Here is a 19,235-nt window from a genome sequence, read left to right as displayed (position 1 = left end):
CAGAAAACATTTCCTAAGCATGTCTGTGTGCCAGGTAAGGTGCTAACTGCTTTACACATTATGTCATTTAATCTTCATAACCCTGTGAGGCGGGTATTAGTTCTTCTCTACAGATGAAGTGAATGAGGCTCTAAGTAATTTGCTTACGATCATGAAATAAGTAAGCAGCACTGCCAGGACTGGAAACTCGGGTTAGATTCTCTCTGATTCCCTTGCTTTTCCCTAAATTTTTACAGGATTTCTTTTCTTTTTTCTTTTTCTTTTTTTTTTTTAAGACATGGTCTCACTCTCTTGCCCAGGCTGCAGTGCAGTGGCATGATCATGGCTCACTGCAGCCTCAACTTCCCCAGGCTCAGGTGATCCTCCCACCTCAGCCTCCCAAGTAGCTGGGACTACAGGCCTGTGCCACCACGCCTGGCTACTTTTTAAATTTTTTGTAGAGATGGAGTTTCACCATGTTGTCCAGGCTGGTCTCCAACTCCTGGGGTCAAGCAATCCACCTATCTCGGGCTCCCAAAGTGCTCGGATTTACAGGCATGAGCCACCACACCAGGCTGATTTCCATTTCAAAGCACTTTCGCTTACCTCCAACCTGGGAGGTGGAGGTTGCAGTGAGCCGAGATCAAGCCACTGCACTCCAGCCTGGGAGACAGAGGGCAAGACCCTGTCTCAAAAATAAATACATAAAAAAAAAAAAAAAAAAAAAAAAGATAGGTCGGGTGTGGTGGCTCACGCCTGTAATCTCTACACTTTGGGAGGCCGTGGCAGGTGGATCACCTGAGGTCAGGAGTTTGAGACCAGCCTGGCCAACATGATGAAACTCCGTCTCTACTAAAAATACAAAAAATGAGCTGGGTGTGGTGGTGCATGCCTGTAATCCCAGCAACTCAGGAGGCTGAGGCAGGAGAACTGCTTGAACTCAGGAGGCAGAGGTTGCAGTGAGCCAAGATCGTGCCACTGCACTCCAGCCTGGGCAACAAGAGCAAAACTCCATCTAAAATAAAATAAAATAAAATAAAATAAAAGCAGAATCCCAAGCACCACCCTAGATTTACTCAATCAGAAGTGCATTTTAACAAGATCTCCAACATGATTCGTGTGCACACTGCAGTTTGAGAAGCACTGTTCTGCAACACCGCCAGCAATATACACTATAGGCAGAGAAGAGGGCAAGACTGTCTAGAACCAGGGAGTCTCAAACATGTTCCCTTGGGAATCAGTAATGAGCTATAAGAAAGTATGTTTGGTTGTTAAATTTGATAATGGTGACTTTTCCCAATTCATAGAAAAAAAATTAGGTTAATGGGTTGTATTTTTCATCTTTTCTTCCATAATTTTTCCTCTCTTTTTTTGGAGCGAAATATTACCTACCTGCTGGTAACTTTAGAAGATGATAGTGATCGAACAAGTAGTAAAGAAATACTTATATTTCTCAATATAATTTCTCAATATAATAAAACTCAATAATATATAATTGTTTTATTTCTTTCTTCAATTTGTAGATCTTTTGAATTCTTGGATTTGTGATTCTGATTTTATGTTGCATAATAGAAAATAGTCACACTTTTTCTTAGTAAACTGTTCTTAAAGCATATGGAATAATTAAGTGTTAATGTTTTATGGTGTTCTAAAAAAAGTACTTGATTTCCACCTACATGAACAGGAAGATCAAGGCTTCAGAATCTCTCTAGAAATCATCAAACCAAGAGGAACTTGTAATAGAAAAGTAAAGTTAGAAAGAATATTTCTCACCTATCCCGTTTCCTCCAATGACAACATTAATGGATACCAATATAACCTACTGTTTTTTTCTGGATAGTAAAAGTTTAAGTGGTTTTACTTTCTCTTTTGTGATTTCCTGAATGTTGAAAAATGTCGGCTGGGTGTGGTGGCTCACACCTGTAATCCCAGTACTTTAGGAAGCCAAGGCAGGTGTGTATCGCTTGAGTCCAGGAGTTCGAGATCAGTCTGGACAACATGGCAAACCCCAAAACCCTGTCTCAACGTAATCAATCGATCAATCTACAGTGAACATTCATTCACTCGACAAATATCTAACGAGTACCTACTAAGTGACAGGCACTGTTCTAGGTCCTGGAGACACAGCAGTGAAACAAACAGGCAGACAAAAATCTCGGTTCTGATGTCAGTATCTTTGGGTCTCTTTCCTCTTGGGCTGCTCATATTCCTTCATGAAGACACTTTTAGTTTTCTCTTTGGAGGGTAAGTAGCTGGTAGCCAAAGATCCATGAATTGAATGAAGAGGGCATCCAATATCCATACATTCACTTATGTCCCTGTTTATACAGAGAGCTATTTAACCCTCTCTGGAGAATAAATACTTCAGTCTTGTTTTTCGGAGGGTAGGGTGGAAGTTGAAGATGAGGAAGTGACCTCAGGATTTAACTGCTCTTAAACAACTCTACTTCCACAGTAGGCAGTGGGGGAACTATTGCCACCAGTTTCTAAGACTTAGGGAATCCTTCAATAGATATCAGGTCAGATCTCAACTTTACTTCTTTGGGTTTAGGATTCAGGTTTCTTAGTTAAAACTTGCCCATTTGCTTTCCATCTTCCATGTTCTTTTTTGCTACCGACTCCTCTCATTATTCTGGCTTTGTGCCTGAAAAAAATCCCATTACTGTCATTTTAATGGTGTCATAGAAGAGAACAAAAGTAGATCTGTGTGTTCATCTTCATTAATTGTTTAACTCTTAACACTTTCAGGAAATACTTTTCTTTCTTTTTTGAGACAAGAATCTGACTCTGTTGCCCAGGCTGGAGTGCAGTGTCATGATCTCGGCTCACTGCAACCTCCGCCTCCCGGGTTCAAGCGATTGTCCTGCCTCAGCTTCCTGAGTAGCTGGGATTACAGGTGTCTGCCACCACGCCTGGCTAATTTTTGTATTTTTAGTAGAGATGGGGGTTTCACCATGCTGGCCAGGCTGGTCTCGAACTCCCCATCTCAGGCAATCTGCCTGCCTCAGCCTCCCAAAGCGCTGGGATTACAGGCGTGAGCCACTGTGCGTGGCTAGGAAATATTTTTCTTTTGTTTGCTTTTTTGTTTTTTTTGAGACAGAGTCTCGCTCCGTCGCCAGGCTGGAGTACCATGGTGTGATCTCAGCTCACTGCAACCTCCGCCTCCCAGGTCCAAGCAATTCACCTGCCTCAGCCTCCCAAGTAGCTGGGACAACAGGCATGTGCCATCACATCCAGCTAATTTTGTATTTTTAGTAGAGACAGAGTTTCACCATGTTGGCCAGGATGGTCTCAAACTCTTGATCTCATAATCCGCCCGCCTTGGCCTCCCAAAGTGCTGGGTTTACAGGTGTGAGCCACTGTGCCCGGCCAGGAAATACTTTTCTTTTCTTTTTTTTTTTTTTTTGAGACGGATTCTCCCTTTGTCGCCCAAGCTGGAGTGCACTGCCCCGATCCTGGCTCACTGCAAGCTCCGCCTCCTGGGTTCACGCCATTCTCCTGCCCCAGCCTTCCGAGTAGCTGGGACTACAGGCGCCGCCACCGCGCCCGGCTCATTTTTTATATTTTTAGTAGAGATGGGGTTTCACCGTGGTCTCGATCTCCTGACCTTGTGATCCGCCCGCCTCGGCCTCCCAAAGTGCTGGGATTACAGGCGTGAGCCACCGCGCCCAGCCAGGAAATACTTTTCTATACCAACTTAAACCCTCTCTTCTTACCATTCAAAACTTTATTTTCTCCGTTTGTCCTTTGAATTAGATATTTGAAGAAAATATGTATTTTAATTGGTAAGTTATTATGATTTATGAAGGGCTCACTGTCACTTGCATCCTTTAAGATTTTAAATAGCAAAAATTATTGCTCTTCTCAACAGATCAAAAATGGCGATGAGATATACTTACACATATTCAAAATGATGTACATAGCAGATTAGTTATTGCAGTATTGTTTGTAATACCAAAAGATTGCAAAAAACCTAAAGGTCCGCCAATAGAGGACTTGTTAAATAAAACAGGCCAATCCATGTGGTAGTATGTTACACAGTTAAAAAGAATGAGACAGACCTTTATGTTTTGGTGCAGAGGTCTGCAAGGCCATAATCAAGTATGTATTACATATGCTATCATTTGTATTTAAAATACATACATACACATACATATATATAGGATCTATCTATATATGATTTATATCTACAACAGTGGTTGCCTCCTGGTAGGGGAACTAGGTGACTGGGAAATGAACAGAAAAACTAAGGAAGACTTAGTTTTTCCTTGTATATCCTTTGCACCACTTGAATTTTATACTACATTCTTGTGTTATTTTGAAAATAAATGTTAGGTACTAAGGAATAGTTTTTAAAAGGGTGGGCTTTGTGATATTTACCTGAAATAATGCCCTCTCTGATTACTTCCACCTATCCAAATTTTGCCTCTTCTTCAAGACAGATTCCTTTTCTGGATACCTCCAGCTCGAGTGCTTTTATCTGACCTCCTGTGCTAGAAATTACTGTGTGTGGCAAATCATTACACATTGCTTTCTTACAGCTCTTCTATTTTAAAAAATAGTATCTATTTTGTATTAAAATTCCCATTTTTAATTTTCATTTCTGTTTTACTGAACCTTTTGGAGATTGCATGAGGAATACAATCTTGCAAAAGAAGAATGGCTGATGGAGAATGTGACCAAGTAAAAGGCAGAAGGGGGAGTGGGTAAACGGGAAGAAGCATGAGGCTCCCTCCTTGCAGTCAGCCCTCACAGATATTTATCAAATACAGATTCATTGAATTAGTGATCCCTTTTTACAAAATGCTAATGCCCCTGGAAAGGTAAGGCCTTCACATTTTACAAAAATTAATCCAAATATCATGACATCATTTGGCCAAGAATACCTGGGTGTTCTGAGATGAGAGGTTAGAAGTAAAATTTCTGAAGCAGGACTCAAAATTTTAAAGCCAAAAGGGCTTAAAGATCTGTCATTCTAAACCCTTACTTTACAGAAGATGAAACAGGGTCTTGACCGAGATCACAAGGCAAAGTACAGGGAGAGCCCAGACCCAAACTCAAATCTCCTCTTAATTTCAGTCAAGAAACTACATCATTCCAGCCTATCAGAGAAGAGGTCTGGCCTGGGTAAAAGATGGTGTCTTTCTACAGCAAGAAAGATATAGATGGGCTCTGTGCCTGGTGAAGAGGGGAGAGATAACTCAGGAAACAGAAAAGAGGTGACGTCAAGTTTTGCCCCCTTTGTAATTGTGTCCAGGAGTCTGTGACTATGTGTGTCAATGGAAGTTCTCCATATTAGCAGAAGCCAAGTTAAGATAATCAGAAATAGTTTGGAAGGCCACAAACCTCAACTTCCCCTTACCCAGCCCAGTCTCCTTACTTGAGGAACCAACTGAAGTTCAGCTTACAGCTCTTGTTGATCCTTTCACACCCTTCCTTTCTAAGTCTGGAGAAGGAAAGTTGGAAAAGGGGAACGCAATACAAACATAAGAGATTTCCCTATTTCCAGGGTACTTTCAGCCGATTCCTCAGTTATCAACTGTATTCGAAACACGAGAGAGCCACTTAGGGTAGCCATGGAGATATGACTGTCCTCTGTCTTGTTTCCTTCCTTTTCTCTGCTATTAACATCTTTCGCTACGATTTCGGTAAGGCACCCCACTTCTGCTGGCGCTCAGGTTCTGCAGCTCCTCTCTCTCCTCAGGGACGCTGAGTAGGGATTGGGAACACTTTTTAAAATGAGGAGAGCGCGAAAACATAAGAACGAGTGAGGATTTTCTCCAAAAGAGATCAGTACCATCTACAGCCTCCCCTTCTCCAGCCTTGAGGTTTTGGCGTTTGGTCCCAGCCCGGACTACAAGTCCCAAGAGACCCCGCGGCGAGGGTGTCCTCCAGCGATCCTTCCCTCACGCTTCTGGGTAGTGGAGAGAAAGGTTCCGATAGCGGCGCACTGCGGGTTGGTTTGTTTGCAACGGCAGTGACGGAGGTTGGGAGCCTGGCTGACTGCAGGCGGGGGTGTCAAGAGGCGGATTCCTCCTCCCGTCGGCACTGGGGGGCGGGGAGGAGGGAGGCCGGACCAGCGGCCGGGGACCGAGCCGCAAAGACAGAGCGGGCAGAGGCGATGGAGGGCAACGGGGTGCCATGGGGGAGCGAGCCCGTCTCGGGTCCCGGCCCCGGCCCCGGCGGCGGCGGAATGATCCGCGAGCTGTGCCGGGGCTTCGGCCGCTACCGCCGCTACCTGGGACGGCTGCGACAGAACCTGCGCGAGACCCAGAAGTTCTTCCGCGACATTAAGTGCTCCCACAACCACACTTGTCCCTCCTCCCCCACGAGCGGCGGCGGGGCCGAGCGCGGCCCTGCGGGCGATGTCGCCGAAACCGGGCTGCAGGCGGGTAAGGAGGGCAGCCCGGAGGGAGAGAGGGCAGTAGAGGGAAATCGGAGGGCGGACCGCACCCCTGCCCTGCAAAACAAGCCCGAGAAGAGGCAGGCGGAAAGGGGCAGTCGTGCAGTGTGGCCGGGTCCCCGGGCCTTGGCCGGCCGGATCCGGGATGCCTTGGGAGGGCATCCCTCTGAGGAGGGGAGGAGCGGGCCCGCTGAGGGCCCGGCTGGGGGACCGGGAGCCAGGGGCAACCGAGGGCCGGAGTTCCCGGAGCAGCACCCCGGAGACCGGGGTCTGCGCTGACGGAACTGGGCTGGGCCGGCGTTCGGAAAGGGTACCAGTTAATCCGAGGAGTCGGGAAAGTTGCTCTGAGTTGGAGGCGGGCGGGTGCGCAGTTGTGGGTCAGAGCCCCAGTTTAGGGATGGAGCAGAGGCGGCAGGGTGTCCCGGGAGGCCGTGGGACTGTAGTCGGGTGTGTGGGTTTGATGATGTATGTGAAATGTGTTCACACCAATCATGCGGCAGCTCTGTGAAGAGGGGACATTCTCTAAATAGGGTTGGGGGTGGAAATCATATCTGATGGGTGCCAGGGAATTGTCACAGATGTTGCTCCTGCTTATGGTGAAGAAGAGAGGGAAGGGATCATTTTGGTCCTGAGCCAATGGAGAACTAGCTACTCTTGTTCTTGCATGATTCTTTCTAGGATGTGCCAAAGGCCCCCAAACACTTAAAATCGTGCATGGTCTTTAATCTTTCCTAACGTCTTGCTTCCTTTTAAACTGCTGTTGGTGGGGAACTGGAGGATTTGTTAACGACTGCGTCTAATTAGGAAATAACTTTAGATCGGAAGAGAGAAGGGACTGGCATTCCATGTAGATAGATCTCTTGGGGACAAAACAGGAAAGAAGTCTGTGGGTTTAATTTAGTGATTCTCAAACTAAAGTGTGCATTAAACTCACCCCAGGGGCGTATTAAGAATGCCATGTCTCATGCTCTAGCTCATTAATTCCGATTGAATAGGTGTGGGAAGTGGGTCCTAAAAATCTAACATGAAAAGAACGTGGAGAGGACGGGCGCCGTGGCTCACGTCTGTAATCCCAGCACTTTAGGAGGTAGAGGCGAGCGGATCACTTGAGGTCAGGAATTTGAGACCAGCCTGGCCAACATGGTGAAACCCCATCTCTACCAAAAAAAAAAAAAAAAAAAAAAAAACTAGCCAGGTGTGGTGGGTGGCGCCTGTAATCTCAGCCACTGGGGAGGCTGAGGCAGGAGAATCGCTTGAAACCAGGAGGCGGAGGTTGCAGTGAGCCGAGATTGTGCCACTGCACTCCATCCTGTGCGACAGAGTGAGATTCTGTCTCAAAAAATAAAATAATAATAGTAATTATAAAAGACAGTGGGGAATGTGAGGCAGGTGGTCTGTTAAAGTCCCTTCAGAACCATGAATTTAGATACAGCAAATCTGAACACGAGGCTCAGAACTGGATGAATTGTTCTAACTTTGGGTGTTAGCTCTTATATTCCCAAAGTTTTGCGCTTAATGTCCTACATCCGACTGGGAGTCCACAAATGGTGATAAAAATAAGATGCTAAGATCATGACAGGGCCCTAAATGATACTATTCCATTTAGTTGGTTTGGATTGGAATTTAAAAAGCCTTATTTTATCTTGTAGCATAAAAGGAGGGGGATTACTAGTTTTTCTGAAGTTGTTTTGACATCTTATGTCCAGAAATATGCTGTCCTGGAATGGACTTGTAGAGAGAACTAGTATCTGTGAGGCTACCAGAAAACAGCTGATGAGAAGGGCTAATGTTTTCTGAGACGATCCCTAGAATGTGTACTTTCACCCGCACCCATAACAGTGCTTTCCAGAGGTGTCCCCTGCTCGAAAGTTTCTCTCACACCTTATCTTAAAAAGCCCTTTATTGCTGTTTTTATTTTAAAACAACTATTTATTTTAGACTTGGCTTCTAAAACAAAGAGAATCGATTAACCTCAGAGAGATGGAGGTTTCCAAGGCACTTTGGTTGGCTCTTGTTTTTATTCTTTAAAAAACAACTTAAGACATACAAATATAACTTTGCATTTCGCCTCATTAGCTTTTCCAGTTGACTGCATCACGAACTAATCTTTGCGTATTTAACTCTTTTCACCGTGTGGAGTCTGTCCATCCCAAATAAAAACCTGGGAGGGTGCAGATGGCAGGACTGGGAGCAATTCGGTTTTGTTCCATAAAATGCTTCCCTTTCTTTCAGCATGGAGAGTTTGGGGGTAAAAATGCACCAAGAAAAGTTAGTGAGGGGACACTTACTATGTATATTTTAGGGATACATTTTCCTAGCTATTTAGATGGTCATGTCAGAAAGTAGAAACCACTCCTAAAAAGACAACTAGTTGTTGTTCTGTCGTTTACAGGCCATCTTTGTAAGGTCAAGTCCATTCAGAGACTGTCTCAACTTTCTTTTTTAAATTTTTTTGTAAAGATGGAGTCTCGCTTTGTTGCCCAGGCTGGTCTGAAACTCATGGCCTCAAACGATCCTTCCACCTCAACCTCCCAAGGTGCTGGAATTACAGTAATCAGCCACCACACCCAGTCCTCAGCTTTCTTTTGTGAATGTTAGTCTCTGATTAATAGGAACTTGGATGTTGAAGGAACACTCAATTCTTTTATTTATTTATTTTTTATTATACTTTAAGTTCTAGGGTACATGTGCATAACATGCAGGTTTGTTACATATGTACACATGTGCCATGTTGGTGTGCTGCACCCATTAACATATACCTAATGTCATTTACATTGGGTATATCTCCTAATGCTATCCCTCCCCCCTCCCCTCACCCCACAACAGGTCCCACTGTGTGATGTTCCCCTTCCTGTGTCCAAGAGGAACACTCAGTTCTTACCCAAACAAACCTGTAGGTTTTAAACATTATTTCAGAATGGAAGTGTGCCTCTAGGTTGATGTATGGTATTTGAGCAACTGAAAGAAGATCAGGGATTAACTCTCAATTTGAAATGATTGTACTAAAAGGATGGTAACAATAGTAAAACAATTTTCATGTCTATTTATATACCATTTGTAATGCCATATGATACCAAAAATTTTTATTGTCTCACTTTCACCCACAAAAGAGAGTAAAGGACCCAAAATAATATTTTCCTCTAAAATTTTATAGTTCTGAATTCACTGGGGTCAGTGTAGAGGATATGTAATGTACATGGTATTTTAGAAGTTAAAAAGTAAGGCCGGGTGTGGTGGCTCACACCTGTAATCCCAGCACTTTGGGAGGCCAAGGTGGTAGATCACCTGAAGTCAGGAGTTCAAGACCAGCCTGGCCAACATGGCGAAACCCCATGTCTACTAAAAATACAAAAATTAGCCGGGCATGATGGCGCACACCTATAATCCCAGCTACTTGGGAGGCTGAAGCAGGAGAATCGCTTAAGCCCAGGAAGCGGAGGTACAGTGAGCTGAGATTGCGCCACTGCACACCGGCCTGGGCGACAGGGCGAGACTCCATCTCAAGAAGAGAAAAAAGAAAAAAAAAGTAAGTAGAATGGAATTCCAAAATGGTCTTCTGTTTTTAGAGTAGCTTGACCTATACAGAGAAAACTGAATTATAAGTAAAGTTTCCTTGATTCATTTCTTCCCCTGCTGCCCAAATCACTGGCCTTTTCACTTAGCTATAGGGCGTGAGAGCCCTTTTATCTGTTGATTTTCTTATGTCAGAGGGATCAGAAGTAATGAGATAAAGGCTTTGGGCTAGGTGTGGTGGCTCACACCTGTAATCCCAGCACTTTGGGATGCTGAGGCAGGCGGATCACCTGAGGTTGGGAGTTGGAGACCAGCCTGACCAACATGGAGAAACCCATCTCTACTAAAAATCCAAAAAAATTAGCTGGGCATGGTGACACATGCCTGTAATCCCAGCTGCTGGGGAAGGCTGAAGCAGGAGAATCACTTGAATCTGGGAGGTGGAGGTTGTGGTGAGCTGAGATCACGCCATTGCACTCCAGCCTGGGCAACAAGAGTGAAACTCTTGTCTCAAAATAAATAAATAAATAAATAAAGGCTTTGAGCACTTCTGAGGAAAGGCAGGGTGGAGTATTAAGAGTAGCAGAGGGAAAAGTATTTTTCTTTTTCTTTTTTTTTTTTTGAGACAGAGTCTCTCTGTATTGCCCAGGCTGGAGTGCAGTGGCATGATCTTGGCTCACTGCAACCTTCGCCTCCCCTGTTCATGTGATTCTCCTGCTTCAGCCTCCTGAGTAGCTGGGACTACAGGCGCCTGCCACCAGGCCCAGCTAGTTTTTTTTTCTTTCTATTTTTAGTAGAGGCAGGGTTTTACCATGTTGGCCAGGCTGGTCTCAAACTCCTGACCTTAAGTGATCTGCCTGCCTTGGCCTCCCACAGTGCTGTGATTACAGCCATGAGCCACTGTGCCCGGCATGGAAAAGTATTTTTCTTGTTTTGTGATCCAGTAAAGTTGCTAGCTGTTGCAATTTGTCATAAGCCTCTCAATTTTAAGAAATTGGAGTGGGCCAGGCGCGGTGGCTCATGCCTTTAATTCCAGCACTTTGGGAGGCCAAGGCGGGCGGATCACCCGTGATCAGGAGTTCGAGACCAGCCTGGCCAATATGGTGAAACCCCATCTCTACTAAAAGTACAAACATTAGCCAGGCATGATGGCACGTGCCTGTAACCCCAGCTACTCGGGAGGCTGAGGCAGGAGAATTGCTTGAACCCAGGAGGCGGAGGTTGCAGTGAGTCGAGTTCGAGCCATTGCACTCCAGCCTGGGCATCGCAGTGAGACTCTGTCTCAAAAAAAAAAAAAAAAAAAAAAAAAAAGATAGTGGAGTGACTTAAATATGTCTTGTTGAAATTCTGTGGTCTGTGCTGCCTTCTTGGAATCCTGGTTTCACCTCGTCCTAACCAAATGATCTTGGGCAAATCACAACTGTGCTGTGCCTTCATTTCCTAATCTGGAAATAGGGATTATAACAGTACTGATCTCTCAGGTTCTTGGGAGTGAATCTATGTGCATGTTTAGAACAGGACCTGGGCTGGACGCGGTGGTGGCTCACGCCTGTAATCCCAGCACTTTAGGAGGCCAAGGAGGGCGGATCACTTGAGGTCAGGAGTTCGAGACCAGCCTGACCGACATGGTAAAACCCCATCTCTACTAAAAATACAAAAATTAGCCAGGCAGGGTGGCAGGTGCCTCTATCCCAGCTACTCAGGAAGCTGAGGCAGGAGAATCGCTTGAACCTAGGAGGCGGAGGTTGCAGTGAGTCGAGATCACCCGCTGTGCTCCAGCCTGGGCGAGAGTAAGACTGTGTCTTAAAACAACAAAAAACAAAAAACAGGCCAGGTGCGCTCACGCCTGTAATCCCAACACTTTGGGAGGCTGAGGCGGGTGGATCACCTGAGGTCAGGAGTTTGAGACCAGCCTGACCAACAAGGAGAAACCCCTTGTCTATTAAAAATATAAAACTAGCTGGGCATGGTGGCACATGCCTGTAAAATCCCAGCTACTCGGGAGGCTGAGGCAGGAGAATCGCTTGAACCCGGGAGGCAGAGATTTCAGTGAACTAAGGTTGTGCCACTGCACTCCAGCCTGGGAGGCACAGCGAGATTCTGTCTCAAAAAAAAAAAAAAGACAGAAAGAAAAGAACAGTGCCTGGTAAGGTGCTATGTAAGTATTAGCTATTATTCAATAAATATCTGAGTACCTGGTATGTACTGGGCAATGTGCTACGTATGGGGGATAAAGAGTCAAATAAAAAGGGCCGGGCGCGGTGGCTCATGCCTGTAATCCCAGCACTTTGGGAGGCCGAGGCGGGCGGATCACAAGGTCAGGAGGTCGAGACCATCCTGGCTAACACGGTGAAACCCTGTCTCTACTAAAAATACAAAAAACTAGCCGGGCTTGGTGGCGGGCGCCTGTAGTCCCAGCTACTTGGGAGGCTGAGGCAGGAGAATGGTGTGAACCTGGGAGGCGGAGCTTGCAGTGAGCCAAGATAGCGCCACTGCAATCTGGCCTGGGCGGAAGAGCCAGACTCTGTCTCAAAAAAAAAAAAAAAAGAGTCAAATAAAGATACTGCCCTTGGCCTTAGGCCGGTGAAGATGTCTTTCCCTTCTATACTTTTAAGAAAGAAAAAATAGGCCGGGCGCGGTGGCTCAAGCCTGTAATCCCAGCACTTTGGGAGGCCGAGGTGGGCGGATCACAAGGTCAGCAGATCGAGACCATCCTGGCTAACACCGTGAAACCCCGTCTCTACTAAAAAATACAAAAAACTAGCCGGGCGTGGTGGCGGGCGCCTGTAGTCCCAGCTACTCGGGAGGCTGAGGCAGGAGAATGGCGTGAACCCGGTGGGCGGAGCTTGCAGTGAGCCGAGATCGCGCCACTGCACTCCAGCCTGGGGCACAGAGCAAGACTCCGTCTCAAAAAAAAAAAAAAAGAAAGAAAAAATAATTATAATTATCATCAATAATCGTTTATGTTGGATGATGGATTAAAAAGGTCTAAGAAGACCTGAACTTGGTCCTCTAGAAAGGTATAATCTAAACCATATATGTGTGCAACACATAAAACACATACATAAAAAAGCAGAATGCTACGGTAGGTTATAAGCCTTTTATATGAGTTATAATTCTCAGGTTTTTTATAGCTCTTTGCCTTTGGTGAGCTCACAGCTGTGTTTCTCCAACATTCTTCACCTTTTTGTCACACCTTTTAACTGTGCCAGCATTTAAAAAGAGGGGAAAAGCACTAGTGTACTTATTTAAAATAGGCATTTTTGGCTGGGCGCGGTGGTTCACTCCTGTAATTCCAGCACTTTGGGAGGCTGAGGTGAGTGGATCACCTGAGGTCAGGAGCTCGAGACTAGCCTGGCCAGCATGGTGAAACATCGTCTTTACTAAAATACAAAAAGTTAGCTGGGCATGGTGATGCGGGCCTGTAATCCCAGCTACTCAGGAGGCTGAGGCAGGAGAATCACTTGAACCCAGGAGGCAGAGGTTGCGGTGAGCTGAGATCATGCCAGTGCACTACGGCTTGGGTGACAGAGTGAGACTGTGTCTCAAAATAAATAAATAAATAAATGAATACATAAAATAGGCATTTTCCTTGGTCGTCTTAGACATTTGTATGATAAAGTTTAAGTGGCAGAGTGACATTTGGGGAAGGGATGAAAAGTTGGGAAAGAGGAGATTCTTTAGAGCTTCATTTTATAGAGCTGTCATCTCTATGGGGCAGAGGGGTGGGGAAAAGCTGGGATTGTAGGGTGGAGCACAGTGACAGCAATACTGAGGCTGGGATGGGTGTGCTCTGTGGTTGTTTGCCATCATCTGTTTAAAAGAGTTGTCAGTGCATTTCAACATCTTATGCTGAGCATAAGCTCAGCAAAGGTAGTGCTATAGTTTTGGTTCTTACTACTTTTTTTTTTTTTTTTTTTTTTTTTTTTTGAGACGGAGTCTCGCTTTGTCGCCCAGGCTGGAGTGCAGTGGCCGGATCTCAGCTCACTGCAAGCTCCGCCTCCCGGGTTTACGCCATTCTCCTGCCTCAGCCTCCCGAGTAGCTGGGACTACAGGCGCCCACCACCTCGCCCGGCTAGTTTTTTGTATTTTTAGTAGAGATGGGGTTTCACCATATTAGCCAGGATGGTCTCGATCTCCTGACCTCGTGATCCGCCCATCTCGGCCTCCCAAAGTGCTGGGATTACAGGCTTGAGCCACCGCGCCCGGCCGGTTCTTACTACTTTTAATAAAAGGTAATCTAATCTAATCATTTTTAAAAAGATTAACAAAATCCCATTTTTCCAAGGATATCCAAAACTTGGTCTTTCTTTCTTAGTTTTCTTCCTGCATGGAGGCAGCATACAGTGGCCAAAAGCAAGCATAGCATTTGAATGAAACCTGAGTTCCTATTCAAGTGCATTCTCTTTTTAACTGTGTGACTTGGAGCAAGTTACTTAACCTATTTGAATCTTGGGTTCTTCATATATAAAATGGGAGTAATAATGCCACATATTATATGATACCATTGATATGAAATATCCAAAATAGGCAAATTTATAGAGATAGAAAATAGATTAGTGGTTGCCAGGGGATGTGGGGAGAAGAAAATGAGCAAATAAGGGGTGACTGCTAATGGGTATTGGATTTTTCTGGGGGGAGATGAGAAAGCTCTGGAATTAAATAGTAGTGATACTTGTACAACTTTGTGAACATACTAAAAGCCACTGAATTGTACACTTAAAAGGGGTGAATTATATCTCAATAAATAAATAAAATGGGAGTGATAACAACTGCCTTACAAAGTTGTTGTGACATTTGAAGATAATATACCTTAAAGCACAGGCATATAATTAGTGCTAAATATATGTGGCTGGCTGTTTGAGTGGTGTGTGTGTGTGTGTGTGTGTGTGTGTGTGTGTGTATGGTGAGCATTGATTTAGAAAGTTAGAACATGGGGTTGGCAGAAGAGTGAGAGGAACAGAAAGATGGAATGTGGGACAGAACAATTTTGAGCTAGAGGCAGATTTAGGCCCGAGTGTCTAGGCTGCCAGTCCAATTCTGCTTCTGCGGCTCTTCCTTTGTTCTTTTCTGATCTGACTATGGGAATACAAAATGCACCCTGGCAGTGGAGAGACTCTGTTACAAATGAGTCATCACCCAGGCTCCACAGCTTGTATGGAACCGTCATTTACTTAGTGGGAGACTATCTGATTGAATAAGTATAATGTGGCACTACCTACTCAGGCTCTTATTCTAGTTTCCACTCCCTGACATTCAGGGCATCAGACCCCTTGTTGCTGATCTTGCTATCTCCTGCTCCCTGGGAGGAAATGGCCTCCCCAGCCACAGTAGCTGTTTGCACCCTTTCCCTTTTTAGCCTTTCTCCTTCCGAATCTTCCTTTCCTGGGGTAATCTGTTTCCCATGGTACAGGTCTGCCTGGTGTTTTGTTGTTGTTGTTTTTGAGACAGAGTCTCGCTCTGTTGCCCAGGCTGGAATGCAGTGGCACAATCTCAGCTCACTGCAACCTCTGCCTCCTGGGTTCAAGCAGTTCTCCTGTCTCAGCCTCCCAAGTAGCTGGGACTACAGGCGCACACCACTATGCCAGGATAATTTTTGTATTTTTAGTAGAGACAGGGTTTCACCATATTAGTCAGACTGGTCTGGAACTCCTGACCTCAGGTGATCCGCCCACCTCGGCCTGCCAAAGCACTGGGATTACACATGTGAGCCACCTTGCCCAGCTGGTCAGCCTGCTATTAAAAAGGGTTGGGAAATTCTGTCCCCTCCCCTCCCCCTCCCCCTCCCTCCCCTCCCCCTCCCCTCCCCTCCCCTCCCCTCTCCCCCCCTCCCCTCCCCTCCCCCCTCCCCTTCCCACTCTGTCCCCTCCCCTTCCCTCCCCTTTTCTTATTTTATTTTTTAAGACAGTCTCACTCTTGTCGCCCAGGCTGGATCTTGGCTAACTGCAACCTCTGCCTCCTGGATAAAAGTGATTCTCCTGCCTCAGCCTCTCAAGTAGCTGGGACTGCAGGCATGCACCAACCACACCTGGCTAATTTTTTTTTTTTTTTTTTTTTGGTAGAGACAGGGTTTCACTGTTTTGACCAGGCTGATCTTGAGCTCCTGGCCTCAAGTGATCTGGCCACCTTGGCCTCCCAAAGTGCTAGGATTATAGGCATGAGCTCCCATGCCCAGCCTGCCTGCTTTTAAAAGAGAAAATATTGCCTTTAAGCTTATTATAATTTGCAATATGTTTAGTCTTAAAAGTCATTACTGATTTCAGTATAGTTAGTTTTTCAGCCTTGCAAGTAGTTTTTAAAGAAGGCGTGGATTTAAATAAAAATCCAATCTGGGTTTTATATTTTGTTTTGCTCTGTCTACTTTCTCCTTTTCTTTCTCCATGCTTCTGTTCCCTGTTTTACTAGGTTAAGAGAACAGGGAATCTTTCTCCAATAAATGCACTTCTCAAAAACAATCCTTTCAGAATAAAACCTAAAAAAAGTTATGGAAATAAAGGGGAATATGAATTTTACCTTATACCTGTTAGTTAATATAGGCTCTGCTCATACAGATCATGCTTTTATTTACTTTCTTTTCTTTCCTTTTTTTTAAAAAAAAATTTTTTTTTAATTGCATTTATTTTAATGCTAAATTTACTCCTGTGTCATAAGTTTTTGTTTCTTCAGTTTCTTCTGGGATAACTTTTTCTTCTGGGCAACCTCCTCTTTTGGTTTAGGAACAATCTGTTCCTTTTCTGTAAGGATCATCTCAATGTGGCAGAGAGAGCACATGTATGGGTTAATCCGACCATGAGCTCTGTAGGTCCAGTGGTGCATCTTAGGTGCTTTTTTCACTTGGATATATGCTGAATGACCAGAGAATCTACATCTAAACCCTTCAGTTCAGCATTACTCTCTGCATTTTTAAGCATGTGCAGCAAAAATTCAGCAAGCTTTTTGGGCCACTGACCTTTTGTCCAGCCCCACTGCTTGGCCTGGGCAAACCAACCAACTCCACCATTGTAATGTTGGAATGGTACACGCTGTTTCTGTAAAGTGATGTCTTTCAGATACTTCGTGGCTTTTCATATACGCGTACCCTTGATGGCCTGAGAAGTGTCACGAGTATTCTTCTTTTTTTTTTTTTGAGACGGAGTCTCGCTTAGTTGCCCAGGCTGGAGTGCAGTGGCGTGATCTTGGCTCACTGCAAGTTCCGCCTTTCGGGTTCATGCCGTTCTCCTGCAGCCTCCGAGTAGCTGGGGCTACAGGCGCCCGCCACTACGCCCGGCAAATTTTTTTGTATTTTTAGTAGAGATGGGGTTTCATCGTGTTAGCCAAGATGGTCTCGATCTCCTGACCTTGTGATCCGCCCGTCTTGTGATCCAGCCTCCCAAAGTGCTGGGATTACAGGCGTGAGCCACCGTGCCCGGCCTAAGTGTCACTAGTATTCTTGAAGTGAACACGAAGATTTGAACCTCTTGATTTGCATGATTTTGTGGGGTTCTCTGGGTCAAGTGAATAGTGAACCATTTTCACAGCTTACCTCAGGCCATGTAGGGGAAGAGGCCCCTTCCCTTCCCCCTTTCCCCTCTCTCCTCTACCCTCTCCCCTTCCGTTCTCCCCTTCCCCTCTCCCTTTCCCCCCATCCCCTCTCCCTTCCCCTTCCTGAGTTTCCCAAGTTTCCTTTCCTGAGTTTCGTTCTTGTTGCCCAGGCTGGAGTGCAGTGGCGCAATCTTGGCTCACTGCAACCTCTGCCTCCCGGGTTCAAGCGATTCTCCTGCTTCAGCCTTCCTGAGTAGCTGGGATTGCAGGCATGCACCACCACGCCCAGCTAATTTTGTATTTTTAGTAAAGACAGGGTTTCACCATGTTGGTCAGGCTGGTCTCGAATTCCTGATCTCAGGTGATCCTCCCATCTTGGCCTCCCAAAGTGCTGGCATTACAGGTGTGAGCCACCGCCCCCGGCCTTTTCTTTTGTATAATTAGCTGTGAATATGTTTGTATTAGTCTGCTGACAAGATTGTGTACCCCTAAGGGTAAAGAGTATGTTTTACTCATTTTGTACCCCCCGTAGTGCCTACCATAGTGCTTTGTACATAATGGGCAAATAAATATCTGTTAAATTATTTCCACAGCTGGTGGATATTGGAATGATGTTTTGAAATTAAATGCAATTTAATTCCTTCTTTGGAAGGGCATTTTTTGGCCCCATAGAACATAAGAATTTTTGTAAATTTATACATATTTTACCCTCTGGGCCCCTAAAAAAGAACAATGATAGGTGACTCAGCATTTGATAGGTGACTAGTTAGGCTGCAGTTGCATTCTTTTTTTTATTAAAAAAATTTTGCTTTTAATTTTGTGGGTACATAGTAGGTTTCTATATTTATGGGACACCTGAGATTTTTTTTTTTTTTTTTTTTTTTTGAGACAGAGTCTGGCTCTGTCACCCAGGCTGGAGTGCAGTGGCGCGATCTCGGCTCACTGCAAGCTCCGCCTCCTGGGTTTACGCCATTCTCCTGCCTCAGCCTCCCGAGTAGCTGGGACTACAGGCGCCCGCCACCTCGCCTGGCTAGTTTTTTGTATTTTTTAGTAGAGACGGGGTTTCACCGTGTTAGCCAGGATGGTCTCGATCTCCTGACCTTGTGATCCGCCCGTCTCGGCCTCCCAAAGTGCTGGGATTACAGGCTTGAGCCACCGCGCCCGGCCACCTGAGATGTTTTGATACAGGCATGCAATGTGGAATAAACACATCATGGAGAATGGGGTACGCATCCCCTTAAGCATTTATTCTTTGAGTTACAAACACTCTAATTACTTTCTTTAAGTTATTTAAAAATAGACAATTGGGCTGGCGTGGTGGCTCATGCCTATAATCCCAGCACTTTGGGAGGCTGAGGCGGGTGAATAACATGAGGTCAGGTGTTCAAGACCAGCCTAACCAACATGGTGAAACCCCGTCTCTACTAAAAATACAAAACTAGGCGGGTGTGGTGGCACACACCTGTAATACTAGCTACTCAGGAGGCTGAGGCTGGAAAATCACTTGAACCTGGGAGGTGGAGGTCGCAGTGAGCAGAGATCACACCGTTGCACTCCAGCCTGGGCAACAAGAGTGAAACTCTGTCTCAAAAAAAAAAAAAAAAAAAAAATTAAGTTATTATTGACTATAGTCGCCCTGTTGTGCTATCAAATAGTAGGTGCAGTTGCATTCTATGCCAGTATCCCAAAGAATTATTTTCATGTTCCAAAGAATGACTTGCATGCAATGCCAGTAGATCTGAGCTTCACCATGATATGGCAAGTAAATTGTTAATATTCATTCACTCAGCAAATCTTTATTTAATGCCTGACTCTGTAC

General features: G+C 45.3%; 1 protein-coding gene across 2 annotated transcripts in view; it reads left to right on the top strand.

Annotated features, from left to right (window-relative positions):
• Nucleotides 1-5,932: 5,932 nt before the first annotated feature.
• Nucleotides 5,933-19,235, top strand: part of LOC105484809 (dual serine/threonine and tyrosine protein kinase) — a 72,845-nt gene continuing 59,542 nt past the window's right edge. For both annotated transcript variants that reach the window (XM_011746811.3, XM_011746810.2), the window contains exon 1: nucleotides 5,933-6,371. In XM_011746811.3, the coding sequence (XP_011745113.1) occupies nucleotides 6,101-6,371 (271 nt within the window). In that variant the 5' untranslated portion in view covers nucleotides 5,933-6,100. The remainder of the gene's footprint in view (nucleotides 6,372-19,235) is intronic.

The sequence above is a fragment of the Macaca nemestrina genome, chromosome 1 (assembly GCF_043159975.1).
Source record: "Macaca nemestrina isolate mMacNem1 chromosome 1, mMacNem.hap1, whole genome shotgun sequence".
In the NCBI taxonomy this organism is placed as follows: Eukaryota; Metazoa; Chordata; class Mammalia; order Primates; family Cercopithecidae; genus Macaca; species Macaca nemestrina.
This window is presented reverse-complemented; position numbering and strand designations above follow the sequence as displayed.